Genomic DNA, 18,273 nt, shown 5'->3' with positions numbered 1-18,273 from the left:
GGGTGTTGACACAATGTGATTTCTGCCCAGTGCTCTGAATGTCAAAAGGAAGAACTTCAAGCAAGCGCGGGTAAACGGCCATTGGTGGGGCCAACTATACGGTGTAGTACCCTCAGCCTACACTGAGGGGAACATGCCAAAGAATACCATCAGGGCCAGCCCTGTCTCTCGTAAGAGGCGAGAAATGGGCCTGAACGAAAGGTGCTTAGGCCGTCGTTTGAGGTGTCGAGTTCGTAGAAACGAGTGCAGGGCGCGATCCACTTGCTGCTTGCAGTAAGGGTAACGTGGCCGTCGTTTGAGGTGTCGCCAGGCGGGAGGGGCCTGATAGTATCCGAGACGAGCCATTAGTCGCACTGACCAACGGTCTACGTACTTAGTATCCGAGACGAGCCTGACGGGGGACCACTCTACTTTCGTTCTGTATAACCTCGCCAATGGTTAGGCGCAGTCCGGGAACGACAAACCCTACTGTGACTTTGGGTTAGGCAAACAGCAAACCCTGGAGGCGCGGGTAAGGCGCTTTAGCATACCCCGCGACTCTCAGGTTAGGCGACATGCAAACCCCATTGACGCTTATAGGTTAGGTCACATGTTCTTTAACGCTGGTTCCAAGGGCCAGCGTGGACACAGCAAACCCAGAAGCGTGGAGAGAGTGGTACAGGAGTAGGCTCCTGGAACGGTTATCCTGTCAAACGTGCTATGCTGGTGGACCATTCCACCAAGATGTCGACCTGTTCTGCCGGATAGGACTTCATCTAATAGCGACACAGGTACTACGGGGAAGGGGAGCCCCACGTGTCGGCCAGCGTGCCCCTTCACTGGAGACGGACTCGTAGGGGCAGTAGTCTTGCATGATAGGACAGTTTCTTCTCCTGATGCGGAGACACTCTCGGCGCGCACCCTCCCCCCAAATGGGTGTTTGCTGAAGACTCCGTATCGGGGAGACCCCAGACTTCACCACCTGGGGGGGGATGTCTCGTCATCCATTTGTGTTGACACGACATCCTTAGTAGGGCAAGGGGTTGATGGGTCTCCTTGGCTTCCATCGACTTCTAATCCCACACTGTCGCGCAAGTGCGTCCTTCCAAAAGAGGGACGCGTGCGACGGTGCCGCTCATAGACCGGAAGATCGTCTATACATAGTCCATAGTTCCTCCTGGAAAGGCCATCCAAGGCGTAGCGCCGCACTCCAGTTCCCGCCACTTGGAGCACTTGCCACGGCATTTAGCGACGAGGAATGGTGTAACGGATTCCCGGGGAGGAGTGGTCGGTATTGCGGGCAAGTTGCGAGTACGGGAGGAGGCCGCATCTGTCTCCACAAAGACTTTCGAACGTTTACGGGGGTCCTTACGGGATCAAAAGCCTCTTTTGGTTTTGGGGGGGATTACCATCCCCCCCAAGCCCCCCTGGTGCGGTCGTAACTATGACTCTCTTAAGGCTTCGTCCGTGTGGTATCGAAGCGGGGCTCTTTGTTCGCTTGGCGTATAGTGCGACTTGATTGTGATCGCAGAGTAAACCAAATTTCTGCGGATTCGCGTCTTCTCTTGCTTTATTACGCTTTTGGGTGAACAAGGAGTTCACCTTTACCACATAAACCATCCAAACCGTGAACGTCCACGTTCGTGAAGCTGGGAATTTTCCTTGCACTGAGTAAAGGTTTTGGGCACTTTTTAGAGCCCACTCAATTACTCATTGGAGGGAAGATTGCTGATTACGGTGGGGTGTACCCGAAAGGTAGTGTGTGCAAGGGCTCAAAAATCTCACTTCTAACTGAGATTCCCAATTGTATACCGTATAGCTACTTGCCGATCGGGTTTCGAACTAACTCCTTAAGGCTATACACCCTCCCAGATTCCTGGGAGCTTGGAATAGAGCTAACGTACACTCCAAATTGTTCAGAGGCCGGTAAGTTAAGACTTCTACTGGTCCAGTTAGCTCCAAATCCATCGAACTAAGAGGATGGTTGTCTGCATCTGTGGCACAAACTTCGCCACGCAAGCCGGTATAGATACTCACCTACGCAGGCTGCGCTGCCGAGGGCCACAAACAGGTAACAACGACGTCTGCAACATATGTGCCCGGACCTTCAAATCATATGCGGGGGTCCGTCAGCATATGCGCACTGCACATCCTGACGAGTACAACGGGGAGCTCGAGCGGAAATACGAGAAACCCGGTAGACTGACAAGGATCACTGGTGAGGACCAGATCCGTATGAGTGAATTGGAGATACAATATGAGGGTAGATGCGTCCGTAAGTATTTGGAGGAGCAATTCCCCCACTTTACTCGGGACCAGATTCGGCGGACGCGCGCCGAGCCTCAATACCAGGAACTCCTCGAAAGACTCAGGGAGGACAGGGAGCGGACCCCACCTGGGAGTCCGGTTCCCGGGACTTCTAACAACGAGTCATTCGCAAATCGCTCATCGGGGACGGAATCTTCTCCTGAGAGACGGTCAGTCGAGGGCGTATCGGAACACCGATCGAACCCCGAACGTACTGCTAGTCAGCACGGTGATGTGTCATCTTCACTGACTTTGAATGTGTTAGACGCTGATGCCGAGGAATTCGTTCCGATGGGGAACCGTGCGGCGTTGGCCACTTATCTCGACGAGTATTTTCGAACGCAGAATGCATGGAGCGATTCAGAAAAAGAGATCTATCGGAACTCGCAACTGGATAACGCTGAGCAACGTCGAGAGGGTGTCAGACTTTTGTTGAACGAATATATCACCACTGATATACTATCAGTGAGCATAGAGAAGCGAAGATCGAAAAATTCAAATTCAAAGGCGAAAACCGCCCCTGTGATTAACAACAGAAACCACGAAAGAGCTCTGAACTACCGTCTGGCTCAACATCGGTATCGAACGGACAGGTCGTCTCTGGCTCAGGCTATCATAGACGGCAAACCCCTATGGGGAGTCGATGCGAGCCCTAATATAAAGACTGTAGAAAAAGAGTATAGAGCGATATTCTCATCGATATCGCCAAGAGACGATGAACCGATCTCCGACCAAAAAGATCCTGCTTTGATTGGCTATGCCATTACCGAAGCGGAAATCTTAGGGGCCCTACAAACGATGAAATCTCAAGCAGCTGGTCCTGACTTTCTAAAGATCAAAGAGCTGCGTAGGGTACCTGTTCGGAAATTAGTTCTCGTCTTCAATACCATGCTCCAATTCGGCGTTACCCCAGAAGTATTGAAGAGTTGTCGGACCACTCTAATACCGAAGGGTGGCGATCCATTGGAGGTAGGTAATTGGCGCCCTATAACAATTTCCTCAGTCTTGGTTCGGTTATTCCACCGAGTATTGGGTAAGCGTCTGTCGGCGCTTGATTTCCATGAGAACCAGAGAGGATTTCGTCAAGTAGATGGTGTTCTGTTAAACAATCTGACACTCCAAACGGTGATAAAACAGCGTAGAAGTGGCCTTCGACCGTACAACATAATCTCAATAGATTTACGCAAGGCCTTTGACACGGTCTCTCATCGTTCGATAGAGCGAGCAATGACGAGGTTCGGCGTCGATGACACATTTAAACGTTATGTGATGGACACGTACAAGAACAGCCGTACGGTCATCACCGCCGGTAGCAAGTCGACGAAAAACATCGACATGAAAAGAGGAGTTAAGCAGGGCGACCCGCTTTCTCCTTACCTGTTCAACATGGTGGTCGACGAGCTAATATGCAAGCTCGAGGAGGACATGCAAGGCCTACCAGTGGTAGACGGCAGGAAAGTCTCAGTACTAGGATATGCAGATGACTTAATTCTGTTGTCCGATTCGTTCAATGATGGGAACAAGCAACTCCGGACAGCTGTTGGATTCTTTGAGAGGAGGGGGATGTCGATCAACGCTGGTAAGACTGCAGCTATTACGGTCAATGTGGATCGTGGTAATAAGCACTCTTACTGCGTAACGCACTCGCTCTTCTCGGTCGGCAACGATAGAATTAAACAGTTGAAACCAAGTGAGATGTTCAAGTACCTAGGACAAAGGTATAATACCCTGGGACAGACCAAGGTGGCTTTCCAAGACTTGCAGACCCAGCTCGATCGTATTTCGAAATCTGGTCTGGGGCCAGCTCAGAAGCTGAACCTAGTAAAGACGTACTTGCTACCGAGATATATAGATAAGCTGCAGAGTCCGACAATAACGCTAAAAGCTCTGAAAGGCTTTGACAGGACCATACGCATAGCCGTGCGGAAATTTCTGCGTCTCAACAGAACATGTGCGGATGCCTACATTCACGCGCCTACTAGAGAGGGTGGTCTGGGCGTCATGACCATGGTCATGCACGTTCCGGCCATCTTAAGAAGGAGATTGGCTAAGTTAATGATCTCAGCGACGCAGGCGACAGCTGATATACTGTCATTGCCGTATATAAGCAGTCTCTGGGAGAAACTAGTCAAATGGACTTCGAACAACGGAGGCAGTTCGGCATTCATAGCACGTGAGCTGAGCGCGAAGTTAGAAACTGGCTATAGCGGTAATGGTCTTGCTCAGGGTTCTTGCCATCCAGAGAGCTCTGCCTGGATACATAATCCACCGCCCTACTGGTCGGGAAGAGATTACGTAAAAGCAATCCAGTTGCGAGGAAACCTTTTACCAACCAAAGGTATCCCGTCAAATCCACCACAAGAACGGATGTGTAGGACGGGATGCGGTAGGTCCGAGTCTCTGAGCCACGTACTACAGAAGTGTTCAATAGCACATTGGCAAAGATGTAGGAGACATGACCAGCTCGTGACCTCTCTACGAAAATCCTGCAAACGTAAAGGGTGGATATGTGAGGTAGAGCCGCGTATCAGACTAAGGGATGGGAGTCTTAGAATTCCTGACCTCGTAGCTTGTCTAGATGACAGAGTGGTTGTTGCGGAAGTAACCGTTACCTGGGAAGGCCCGGATCCAATGTGTATGGCCGCCTCTAACAAGACGGCCATATACACAGAGCCCCAATTTCTTCAAGCCATGCAAGCCGAATACCCAGGTAAAATCATAAGCATGGCACCTCTAGTAGTGGGAGCTCGAGGGACTTGCGTGTCGGGCGAATTCCAAAATCCAAGGAATGCTAAACCTGTCACGGTTAGACATCAGGAACCTCATTACTAAGGCTATTCTAGGCAGCCTGTGTATTCACAGCTGGTTTATGAAGAATGCATAAACAGCTTGTGATAATCAACTCCGAGTGGAAGGCCGGCTTACTCCACAAAAATGAGTGTACGTTCATCTAGGTTAGTCATATTTGTATTTTGTGCATATTATTGTATGTTTTTCTATATTAAATTAGTTATATGTTTTAGCGCTTCACGCTTGTTTGCCACTTGGCATAAAATTTCAATATCTTCTGCTAAGTTTTCCTAGTCAGAGTTCGTGGGAGTGGTCTAGCTCGACCGGATGCGGATGCGGGTAATCTTACTAATAGACCGATAAAGCTGGCAAAAGACCGTGCCAAAATGAGCCAAACGTCGCTGGCTGATCGGGTTCGCGTCACATGGCGCGAGCGGGACCAGCCAGCGAGATGTGCGCTGGATTGATGACGAGGGGGACTAATGATGAATTCGCCCCTCGACCGGCATGCCCAGGCACGCCAACCGAGGTTTTGGCTCCACTCTAAGTTAAGTTAAGTTAGCTTAAGTTCTGTGGTCGTCAGCACACAGAGAGGTACTTCTATTACCGTTGTAATAGAAAACGCGGCATTTTCACACGAATTTCCGCGGAAAGTCAAGTGCAGGTACTTTAAAAGTGTTGTTATCAAGTGGTGTGCCCGGGGAAATGGAGTAATTCCCGCAGGACAACAGTAAGTGCTTTAAATCTTGATTTTGCTAGACTAACCTCAAAATTCTGCGTTCTAACCTATAACGATCCCGTGGATTTTACGTTTTCAGGTTCCAAATACCGACAATACTCTAACAGCGCGGACACCTGCCTAGAAAGGGCCCCATTTTACAAATTAATACACTCAGCGGGTTTCAGAGACACGAGGCACTATCTAGTAGTGTCTTCGGGTCCATTGGGCCCCCTTTCATTAGGCAAGTAATATACATTAGTTGTCTTAACAACTTTCCAATTTCCAGCCCCACTACCCGCCATCCGATACCACATCAGCCCTAACTTTGGCCCCAAAGGCTCAAAATCACGCTCTTCTAAAATTAATACATCAGGATAATATAAAATCGAGAGGTATCGGAAAGTATCTACCGAAGGATAGGGCTATTCAACTACCAGCTGTTCAGCTTTCTAAAAACCACACCATCACAATAAGTTTCCTACAGCAGGCAGCAGGTCCTCTTTTTTTTTTATCTTAAACAGTTAGAGTCGATCGGTGGGCAGACCGACTCTAAGCATTTCTTTCTCTCTCAAGTATATATCATCTAGAGGCGCAAACTCCAGCCAAAAGGGCTCAAAACGAGCTAATATCTATTAAGAATCCCAGGGTAGCAGGAACCTGAGAAGGTGATTCGGGGCTGTTATCCGCCAACAGCAAGCTGGGGGCGGGTTATAGCGTCACCAGGCTTTCGTTGGTGACGGGCGCGGAGTAAGGGGCGAAATCTCGCGGATCAATCCGAGCACCCCCGGGCATTACGCATACGGTATATATCACAGACCGAACCGATTAACAGCGATGCCAGAAACAAATGACCACCAGAACTTGAAACCGTCTACCGACGAGAACCAAACGGGGGATGGAAATTACAGAGATTTACGTGAGGCTGAGAGAATTTCCTGCAGCCTCCCATCCCCCACCCAGTCGCAGACCACATGCGTAAAATGTGGGCACAAATGTGGGCGAAGGTAGTTTTAAGGGGTCAAAGTCGCAGTTTATATTATTTTTTTTGTGACGCAGCACAACATTTGTCCCCCACGCCGCGTTCCGCCCCTGGAGATTTTACTTAGTAATGTCATGATCTACTTATTCCCAAATTTTGGTGCACTATCTCGATCATGAGCGTCACAAAAAAAATAATAAAAAACGCGACTTTGACCCTTTATAACTACCTTCGTCCCCGACTCTGGTTTCCGGCTCTTGGGATTTTACTTAGTTATGTCATGGTCTACTTGTACCCAAATTTTGGTGCACTATCTAAATCACGAACGTCGCAAAAAACCCCTTATATTTTTTATATTCACCCCTACCCCCACCCCTTTGTCGGCCACGCAGCGTTGCGCACCTATAGATTTTAATTAGATACGTCATGACCTACTTATTGCCAAATTTTGGTGCACTATCTCGATCATGAGCGTCACAAAAAAAATAATAAAAATCGCGACTTTGACCCCTTATAACTACCCTCGTCCACCACTCTGGTTTCCGGCTCTGGGTATTTTACTTAGTAATGTCATGATCTACTTATTCCCAAATTTTGGTGCACTATTTCAATCACGAACGTTGCAAAAAAAACCTTTATATTTTTTATATTCACCCCTACCCCCACCTTTTTGTCGGCCACGCAGCGTTCCGCCCCTAGAGATTTTACTTAGTTACGTCATGACCTACTTATTCCCAAATTTTGGTGCATTATCTCGATCATGAGCGTCACAAAAAAAAATAACAAAAACCGCGACTTTGACCCGTTATAACTACCCTCGTGCCCCACTCTAGTTTCCGGCCGTTGGGGAAAAGTCATGTACACAACTAACTCAACATATCCCCGTATAGTTTTTCCATATTACTTATCACGCACAAAATCCGCTCCCAGCTCTTAGACTAATATGTTGATGTCTAGAATCTACAACTGAGTGATTGGACATTCTTAATGAATCACCCTGTATAGTACTTCGGCTAATTTCTGTCATAGTGAACAACTAACTAGAAACGTTGGATATCTAGAGCGATGTATTACGTTTATTGAATTCCGAAATCTTAAGACGGGTCTCCACCAAAGGAAAATTGGCAACTTTCGTGTTGTCAACATGCGTTGGTGACAAAAGTTTCCGAAATATGTTCATGTTGCCAACAAAAATTGCAAACAAATGTTGAGAACCTTGTTTCTCTTTTTGGCGGTAACATCAAAGGAATGCGCGTGTTGTCGACGTTTTAACGGCTTTGTGGGGACGGTCGCTCAGTTGGAAACGTAAGTTGTAAATAGAAACATGTCTGTAGTAATAACGTGGACAAATGAACTTATTGATACCTTAATTGATTTATATCACACCCAAAGTGTACTATGGAATCCAAAAGACGTAAATTATAAAAATAAAAATAAGAAAAAGGATGCCTGGAAAACCATCAGTGATGTGATGGGGCTACACGAACTTGAAATACAAAGGAAAATAAAAAATTTGACGGCACAGTTTTTCAGAGAGAAGACGAAATTAAAAGAAGAAAATAAATCGGGTTCAGCTACTTCTGATACCACAAAGTGGTTTGCGTACCAACGACTTCTATTTTTATCAGACAAAAATGAACCTAAGTTATGCCTTGAAAAGGGATTAAATGAAAAACATGTAAGTATGCAACAATATTGTATTTATTTTACGATTTATAAGCTATGAATAACTACGATTGAAAGAGGATCATAACGTATCATATTCTAGTAATTTAGCAGTTAGTAGAAAGTTAGTTAACTTCTAACTTAAAAAAAATAAAATAACTTCATAAAATTAATATTATTAATGCATTAATTAATTTTCTTGCTGTTTGTTTCGTTACTTTATATAATTTGTTAATAGTCATTTTGCCAAGGAATGTTCCCTTGTGCGGTCATAAAAAACTCTGCAAATTCTTGTCTCACATCTTTCGCAGCACTACTTGATTTCCGAGCTCTCTTATCGAAACTATGGAATGGCATATTGTTTTGCATCTCGTTCCTCCAAGCTCCAGAAATAATATTACCACTGTCTTTGTCTTCAGAATCGAAAGTTCCAGGTGGAGTGTAGGTGGTCCTTGATTTTTTTTTCTTAAATAATTATGTAAACAAATACAAGCAGTCACAATTGTCTCCGCTTTCGTTGGTTCAAGTAACATTATTTTTCTGAAAACTCGAAATCGTGCAGATAATATTCCGAACACATTCTCTGATACCCTTCGCGCTCTTGATAGTCTATAATTAAATATTCTTCCCTGTGATCCTTTTTCTTGGGTACCTGGATAAGGTTTCATCAAATTTGGTGACAATGGAAAAGCATCGTCACCCAGAAAAACATAAGGAACAGCCATGGCTCTACCAGGAAGCTTTTCATTATTAGGTAGATTACGTTTACATTCGGACAACATTCTTTTGAACTGGGTATTTTCGTAAACACCACCATCCGATATGCGTCCCTGGCAGCCAACATTCATATACAACACTTCGTAATTTGCATTAGCAACAATAAAAAGCACAATGCTAAAAAACGATTTGTAATTAAAGTAATCGCTTCCACTGTGTTCTGGTGATTGAATCATAATATGTTTTCCGTCCATAACTCCTGTACATTGTGGAAAATTCCATAGATTATTAAACTGTGTTGCCACTACTTTCCACTCTTCAGCAGTTCCAGGCATCTATAAAAAAATATATTTTTAGGATTCTGGGTCGGAAGAAGTTGAGGCAGAAATCTCCCAAAATCAAAATCTGTTACCAAATGAGGGAAATACAAGTAATACAATAGTCCCACCATCATCGGATTCAGAACCACCGAATTCACAACCAGGTCCGTCGACAGCGCCTTGTATTGGGAAAAAAACTAAATATTCAAAAAGGAAGGTTTCAACTGGTGACCAAAGGCAAGAGGAAGCTTACAACGTATTGAAAGAACTTCAAGCTAAGAAAAATCGCCATAAATACAGTGCCTTTGGGGAGCATGTTGCAATGAAAATGGAAGCTTTAAAATCAAGTTATGCTCAAAATGTGGTGGAGCATGAAATATCAAATATTTTGTTTCAAGCAAGTATCGGAAAATATGACTATCCTGCTACTGGACAAATGACTCCAATTTCAACACATTCATCAAGTTCCAGTTTTCCCATACATCCACCTCTTTCATCACCAGATGACACATCACCACTCACATCACACTACAATCAACTACTATCACCACAATATGTATCATCCCCTTCACCACAATACATACCACAAGTGACAGAATCTCAAACAGTACCTGAACTACGCTCGCCACAATATGCATTACCATCTTCATCACAATACATCCCACAACAAACACAGGATATACCACTCACAGATTCACAAACAGAACAGGAAACAAGTTTGGCTGCATCTAGTATTCTGCTGGAAGCTATAAATACTGCTAATATATTAGACTAATAATGTGTACCCCATGATGTTTCATATGATTTGCATTAAAATAGTTTCTTAAATAAAAACTTTCTAAATGCGTTTTCAGTTATTTTTGGAAACGAATCGAACCTGACCCCAGGGAACAAAAATTGAATATTTTACCAAACTTGCTCTGCTAAAGAAACCGTCAAAAATATTTATAATAATAGAATACACTTACTTTTATTTGATCGCCAAGAACTTCACATATTGCTATACATACTTCTGGTACAATTTTTGAAATCGCTTGCTTTGAAATCCTAAATAAATGCATTAATGAAGTGTAGGAATCTCCGGTAGCCAAAAATCTTAAAGTAATTAGTAGGCGTTCGGTAGGTGTGATGGCTTTTCTAAAATTAGTGTCATTTTTTGTAATTTTTGGTCCAACAAGATTGAGCAACCACTCAAAATCGGAATCAGTCATACGGAGAAAGTTTCTTATTTGTCCGTCTTCAATACGTCCTGCTAACAAATCATCTTTTCTCAAAGCATTTATGCCTGGTTGCACCAACAGATCTTAAGCTCCAACTTAGCTAAGCTCTACTTATAGATATGGCCTCCTTGAGTATCACTTACGTTGCATCATAATTTTAGATTCTTACCTTATTATCAATTATATCTATTATTATATTATGGTATTCTTATTGTTATATATTATAATTATATTATATTAATTCTTATGATATTCTCAACTTAAGCTTAAGATCTGTTGGTGCAACCGGGCATTATTAACTCAATTCCTCCATGTGTGTTTCTTCCTATGAGGCTTGGTCGTACCCAATATTTATGTTTTCGTTTCTTTTTTTTACTCAAAATTATAAATGATGCAGCTGCTAAGATAATATCGTCATCAATCGACCCCATTTTGTCAACACAATAGTCTTGATGGAGACTGCCAGTTGCCAACTAACATGTTTCCTAAATTATTGTTGACAACTTTATGTTTAGATGTGGACAACGATAAAAAACAAAAGTTGGTGACTTCGGAAGAGTTGCAAACACAAAAGTTGCCAACTTTTCAGTGGATACGCGCCTTTAGATATACGAAAAGAAGATGTTAAATCATGTTTCAAAAAAGTTTCGTATACGAAAAAACATTAGGAGAGCAAAATCACTTGTCGTCTATCGCAAAATTAAAACTGAAGCACTTTCTAATCAATATAGATCTGTAGATAACGTTTTTGATAAGGTATTAATGGCGCGAGAAAATTACAATTATATTTTCAAGGTTTGCGAACCTTTAACGGTATTTATATTTAGTAGGGAACAACTTGAATTTATTAAGAAATATGCCAGTGACATACCACAAGTTCCAAATGTTCATTTGGATGCTACCGGCTCAGCACTTCAAAAACCTTTTTAAAGGATCCAAAAGAGTATTCTATTGGAATTATACAAACAAATAAAAATAAAGTATTACCAGTACTAGAAATGGTGTCCACGAGACACGATACTGGAAGTATTGCTTCTTGTTTTTAGAATTTAAATAGTTTAATGTTTTAAGAATCAGTTAAAGTGACCTGCTTTTTAGTAAGCTTCAAACCTGCGATGCCCCCAGCGGGTGTTGACACAATGTGATTTCTGCCCAGTGCTCTGAATGTCAAAAGGAAGAACTTCAAGCAAGCGCGGGTAAGCGGCCATTGGTGGGCTAAAATAAAAAATTTGACGGCACAGTTTTTCAGAGAGAAGACGAAATTAAAAGAAGAAAATAAATCGGGTTCAGCTACTTCTGATACCACAAAGTGGTTTGCGTACCAACGACTTCTATTTTTATCAGACAAAAATGAACCTAAGTTATGCCTTGAAAAGGGATTAAATGAAAAACATGTAAGTATGCAACAATATTGTATTTATTTTACGATTTATAAGCTATGAATAACTACGATTGAAAGAGGATCATAACGTATCATATTCTAGTAATTTAGCAGTTAGTAGAAAGTTAGTTAACTTCTAACTTAAAAAAAATAAAATAACTTCATAAAATTAATATTATTAATGCATTAATTAATTTTCTTGCTGTTTGTTTCGTTACTTTATATAATTTGTTAATAGTCATTTTGCCAAGGAATGTTCCCTTGTGCGGTCATAAAAAACTCTGCAAATTCTTGTCTCACATCTTTCGCAGCACTACTTGATTTCCGAGCTCTCTTATCGAAACTATGGAATGGCATATTGTTTTGCATCTCGTTCCTCCAAGCTCCAGAAATAATATTACCACTGTCTTTGTCTTCAGAATCGAAAGTTCCAGGTGGAGTGTAGGTGGTCCTTGATTTTTTTTTCTTAAATAATTATGTAAACAAATACAAGCAGTCACAATTGTCTCCGCTTTCGTTGGTTCAAGTAACATTATTTTTCTGAAAACTCGAAATCGTGCAGATAATATTCCGAACACATTCTCTGATACCCTTCGCGCTCTTGATAGTCTATAATTAAATATTCTTCCCTGTGATCCTTTTTCTTGGGTACCTGGATAAGGTTTCATCAAATTTGGTGACAATGGAAAAGCATCGTCACCCAGAAAAACATAAGGAACAGCCATGGCTCTACCAGGAAGCTTTTCATTATTAGGTAGATTACGTTTACATTCGGACAACATTCTTTTGAACTGGGTATTTTCGTAAACACCACCATCCGATATGCGTCCCTGGCAGCCAACATTCATATACAACACTTCGTAATTTGCATTAGCAACAATAAAAAGCACAATGCTAAAAAACGATTTGTAATTAAAGTAATCGCTTCCACTGTGTTCTGGTGATTGAATCATAATATGTTTTCCGTCCATAACTCCTGTACATTGTGGAAAATTCCATAGATTATTAAACTGTGTTGCCACTACTTTCCACTCTTCAGCAGTTCCAGGCATCTATAAAAAAATATATTTTTAGGATTCTGGGTCGGAAGAAGTTGAGGCAGAAATCTCCCAAAATCAAAATCTGTTACCAAATGAGGGAAATACAAGTAATACAATAGTCCCACCATCATCGGATTCAGAACCACCGAATTCACAACCAGGTCCGTCGACAGCGCCTTGTATTGGGAAAAAAACTAAATGTTCAAAAAGGAAGGTTTCAACTGGTGACCAAAGGCAAGAGGAAGCTTACAACGTATTGAAAGAACTTCAAGCTAAGAAAAATCGCCATAAATACAGTGCCTTTGGGGAGCATGTTGCAATGAAAATGGAAGCTTTAAAATCAAGTTATGCTCAAAATGTGGTGGAGCATGAAATATCAAATATTTTGTTTCAAGCAAGTATCGGAAAATATGACTATCCTGCTACTGGACAAATGACTCCAATTTCAACACATTCATCAAGTTCCAGTTTTCCCATACATCCACCTCTTTCATCACCAGATGACACATCACCACTCACATCACACTACAATCAACTACTATCACCACAATATGTATCATCCCCTTCACCACAATACATACCACAAGTGACAGAATCTCAAACAGTACCTGAACTACGCTCGCCACAATATGCATTACCATCTTCATCACAATACATCCCACAACAAACACAGGATATACCACTCACAGATTCACAAACAGAACAGGAAACAAGTTTGGCTGCATCTAGTATTCTGCTGGAAGCTATAAATACTGCTAATATATTAGACTAATAATGTGTACCCCATGATGTTTCATATGATTTGCATTAAAATAGTTTCTTAAATAAAAACTTTCTAAATGCGTTTTCAGTTATTTTTGGAAACGAATCGAACCTGACCCCAGGGAACAAAAATTGAATATTTTACCAAACTTGCTCTGCTAAAGAAACCGTCAAAAATATTTATAATAATAGAATACACTTACTTTTATTTGATCGCCAAGAACTTCACATATTGCTATACATACTTCTGGTACAATTTTTGAAATCGCTTGCTTTGAAATCCTAAATAAATGCATTAATGAAGTGTAGGAATCTCCGGTAGCCAAAAATCTTAAAGTAATTAGTAGGCGTTCGGTAGGTGTGATGGCTTTTCTAAAATTAGTGTCATTTTTTGTAATTTTTGGTCCAACAAGATTGAGCAACCACTCAAAATCGGAATCAGTCATACGGAGAAAGTTTCTTATTTGTCCGTCTTCAATACGTCCTGCTAACAAATCATCTTTTCTCAAAGCATTTATTAACTCAATTCCTCCATGTGTGTTTCTTCCTATGAGGCTTGGTCGTACCCAATATTTATGTTTTCGTTTCTTTTTTTTACTCAAAATAATAAATGATGCAGCTGCTAAGATAATATCGTCATCAATCGACCCCATTTTGTCAACACAATAGTCTTGATGGAGACTGCCAGTTGCCAACTAACATGTTTCCTAAATTATTGTTGACAACTTTATGTTTAGATGTGGACAACGATAAAAAACAAAAGTTGGTGACTTCGGAAGAGTTGCAAACACAAAAGTTGCCAACTTTTCAGTGGATACGCGCCTTTAGATATACGAAAAGAAGATGTTAAATCATGTTTCAAAAAAGTTTCGTATACGAAAAAACATTAGGAGAGCAAAATCACTTGTCGTCTATCGCAAAATTAAAACTGAAGCACTTTCTAATCAATATAGATCTGTAGATAACGTTTTTGATAAGGTATTAATGGCGCGAGAAAATTACAATTATATTTTCAAGGTTTGCGAACCTTTAACGGTATTTATATTTAGTAGGGAACAACTTGAATTTATTAAGAAATATGCCAGTGACATACCACAAGTTCCAAATGTTCATTTGGATGCTACCGGCTCAGCACTTCAAAAACCTTTTTAAAGGATCCAAAAGAGTATTCTATTGGAATTATACAAACAAATAAAAATAAAGTATTACCAGTACTAGAAATGGTGTCCACGAGACACGATACTGGAAGTATTGCTTCTTGTTTTTAGAATTTAAATAGTTTAATGTTTTAAGAATCAGTTAAAGTGACCTGCTTTTTAGTAAGCTTCAAACCTGCGATGCCCCCAGCGGGTGTTGACACAATGTGATTTCTGCCCAGTGCTCTGAATGTCAAAGGGAAGAACTTCAAGCAAGCGCGGGTAAACGGAGGGAGTAACTGTGACTCTCTTAAGGGCTTCGTCCGTGTGGTATCGAAGCGGGGCTCTTTGTTCGCTTGGCGTATAGTGCGACTTGATTGTGATCGCAGAGTAAACCAAATTTCTGCGGATTCGCGTCTTCTCTTGCTTTATTACGCTTTTGGGTGAACAAGGAGTTCACCTTTACCACATAAACCATCCAAACCGTGAACGTCCACGTTCGTGAAGCTGGGAATTTTCCTTGCACTGAGTAAAGGTTTTGGGCACTTTTTAGAGCCCACTCAATTACTCATTGGAGGGAAGATTGCTGATTACGGTGGGGTGTACCCGAAAGGTAGTGTGTGCAAGGGCTCAAAAATCTCACTTCTAACTGAGATTCCCAATTGCATACCGTATAGCTACTTGCCGATCGGGTTTCGAACTAACTCCTTAAGGCTATACACCCTCCCAGATTCCTGGGAGCTTGGAATAGAGCTAACGTACACTCCAAATTGTTCAGAGGCCGGTAAGTTAAGACTTCTACTGGTCCAGTTAGCTCCAAATCCATCGAACTAAGAGGATGGTTGTCTGCATCTGTGGCACAAACTTCGCCACGCAAGCCGGTATAGATACTCACCTACGCAGGCTGCGCTGCCGAGGGCCACAAACAGGTAACAACGACGTCTGCAACATATGTGCCCGGACCTTCAAATCATATGCGGGGTTCCGTCAGCATATGCGCACTGCACATCCTGACGAGTACAACGGGGAGCTCGAGCGGAAATACGAGAAACCCGGTAGACTGACAAGGATCACTGGTGAGGACCAGATCCGCATGAGTGAATTGGAGATCCAATATGAGGGTCGATGCGTCCGTAAGTATTTGGAGGAGCAATTCCCCCACTTTACTCGGGACCAGATTCGGCGGACGCGCGCCGAGCCTCAATACCAGGAACTCCTCGAAAGACTCAGGGAGGACAGGGAGCGGACCCCACCTGGGAGTCCGGTTCCCGGGACTTCTAACAACGAGTCATTCGCAAATCGCTCATCGGGGACGGAATCTTCTCCTGAGAGACGGTCAGTCGAGGGCGTATCGGAACACCGATCGAACCCCGAACGTACTGCTAGTCAGCACGGTGATGTGTCATCTTCACTGACTTTGAATGTGTTAGACGCTGATGCCGAGGAATTCGTTCCGATGGGGAACCGTGCGGCGTTGGCCACTTATCTCGACGAGTATTTTCGAACGCAGAATGCATGGAGCGATTCAGAAAAAGAGATCTATCGGAACTCGCAACTGGATAACGCTGAGCAACGTCGAGAGGGTGTCAGACTTTTGTTGAACGAATATATCACCACTGATATACTATCAGTGAGCACAGAGAAGCGAAGATCGAAAAATTCAAATTCAAAGGCGAAAACCGCCCCTGTGATTAACAACAGAAACCACGAAAGAGCTCTGAACTACCGTCTGGCTCAACATCGGTATCGAACGGACAGGTCATCTCTGGCTCAGGCTATCATAGACGGCAAACCCCTATGGGGAGTCGATGCGAGCCCTAATATAAAGACTGTAGAAAAAGAGTATAGAGCGATATTCTCATCGATATCGCCAAGAGACGATGAACCGATCTCCGACCAAAAAGATCCTGCTTTGATTGGCTATGCCATTACCGAAGCGGAAATCTTAGGGGCCCTACAAACGATGAAATCTCAAGCAGCTGGTCCTGACTTTCTAAAGATCAAAGAGCTGCGTAGGGTACCTGTTCGGAAATTAGTTCTCGTCTTCAATACCATGCTCCAATTCTGCGTTACCCCAGAAGTATTGAAGAGTTGTCGGACCACTCTAATACCGAAGGGTGGCGATCCATTGGAGGTAGGTATTTGGCGCCCTATAACAATTTCCTCAGTCTTGGTTCGGTTATTCCACCGAGTATTGGGTAATCGTCTGTCGGCGCTTGATTTCCATGAGAACCAGAGAGGATTTCGTCAAGTAGATGGTGTTCTGTTAAACAATCTGACACTCCAAACGGTGATAAAACAGCGTAGAAGTGGCCTTCGACCGTACAACATAATCTCAATAGATTTACGCAAGGCCTTTGACACGGTCTCTCATCGTTCGATAGAGCGAGCAATGACGAGGTTCGGCGTCGATGACACATTTAAACGTTATGTGATGGACACGTACAAGAACAGCCGTACGGTCATCACCGCCGGTAGCAAGTCGACGAAAAACATCGACATGAAAAGAGGAGTTAAGCAGGGCGACCCGCTTTCTCCTTACCTGTTCAACATGGTGGTCGACGAGCTAATATGCAAGCTCGAGGAGGACATGCAAGGCCTACCAGTGGTAGACGGCAGGAAAGTCTCAGTACTAGGATATGCAGATGACTTAATTCTGTTGTCCGATTCGTTCAATGATGGGAACAAGCAACTCCGGACAGCTGTTGGATTCTTTGAGAGGAGGGGGATGTCGATCAACGCTGGTAAGAGTGCAGCTATTACGGTCAATGTGGATCGTGGTAATAAGCACTCTTACTGCGTAACGCACTCGCTCTTCTCGGTCGGCAACGATAGAATTAAACAGTTGAAACCAAGTGAGATGTTCAAGTACCTAGGACAAAGGTATAATGCCCTGGGACAGACCAAGGTGGCTTTCCAAGACTTGCAGACCCAGCTCGATCGTATTTCGAAATCTGGTCTGGGGCCAGCTCAGAAGCTGAACCTAGTAAAGACGTACTTGCTACCGAGATATATAGATAAGCTGCAGAGTCCGACAATAACGCTAAAAGCTCTGAAAGGCTTTGACAGGACCATACGCATAGCCGTGCGGAAATTTCTGCGTCTCAACAGAACATGTGCGGATGCCTACATTCACGCGCCTACTAGAGAGGGTGGTCTGGGCGTCATGACCATGGTCATGCACGTTCCGGCCATCTTAAGAAGGAGATTGGCTAAGTTAATGATCTCAGCGACGCAGGCGACAGCTGATATACTG

At 43.1% G+C, this 18,273-nt stretch overlaps 1 protein-coding gene across 3 annotated transcripts; it reads right to left on the bottom strand.

Annotated features, from left to right (window-relative positions):
- Positions 1-8,459: 8,459 nt before the first annotated feature.
- LOC126892865 (uncharacterized) lies at positions 8,460-15,228 on the bottom strand. 3 transcript variants are annotated; one of them, XM_050662679.1, is made up of 2 exons: positions 14,085-15,228; positions 8,460-9,493 (listed from the first exon to the last, which is right to left on the bottom strand). In XM_050662679.1, the coding sequence occupies exons 1-2, from the start codon at positions 14,532-14,534 to the stop codon at positions 8,738-8,740; spliced, it is 1,206 nt and encodes a 401-aa protein (XP_050518636.1). In that variant the 5' UTR covers positions 14,535-15,228; the 3' UTR covers positions 8,460-8,737. The 3 variants fall into 3 exon arrangements, with proteins under 3 accessions (XP_050518636.1, XP_050518637.1, XP_050518635.1); XM_050662680.1 differs by lacking the exon at positions 14,085-15,228 and adding an exon at positions 10,447-10,739; XM_050662678.1 differs by lacking the exon at positions 8,460-9,493 and adding an exon at positions 12,098-13,131.
- Positions 15,229-18,273: the final 3,045 nt, after the last annotated feature.

Source organism: Diabrotica virgifera, chromosome 9 (assembly GCF_917563875.1).
Source record: "Diabrotica virgifera virgifera chromosome 9, PGI_DIABVI_V3a".
In the NCBI taxonomy this organism is placed as follows: domain Eukaryota; kingdom Metazoa; phylum Arthropoda; class Insecta; order Coleoptera; family Chrysomelidae; genus Diabrotica; species Diabrotica virgifera.
This window is presented reverse-complemented; position numbering and strand designations above follow the sequence as displayed.

Coding starts and splice junctions, on each gene's coding strand:
- LOC126892865 (XM_050662679.1), bottom strand. CDS start 14,534: ATGGGGTCGATTGATGACGATATTATCTTAGCAGCTGCATCATTTATT. Junction 9,494..14,084: donor TTCTTGGCGATCAAATAAAA/GTAAGTGTATTC, acceptor ATTTTTTTATAG/ATGCCTGGAACTGCTGAAGA.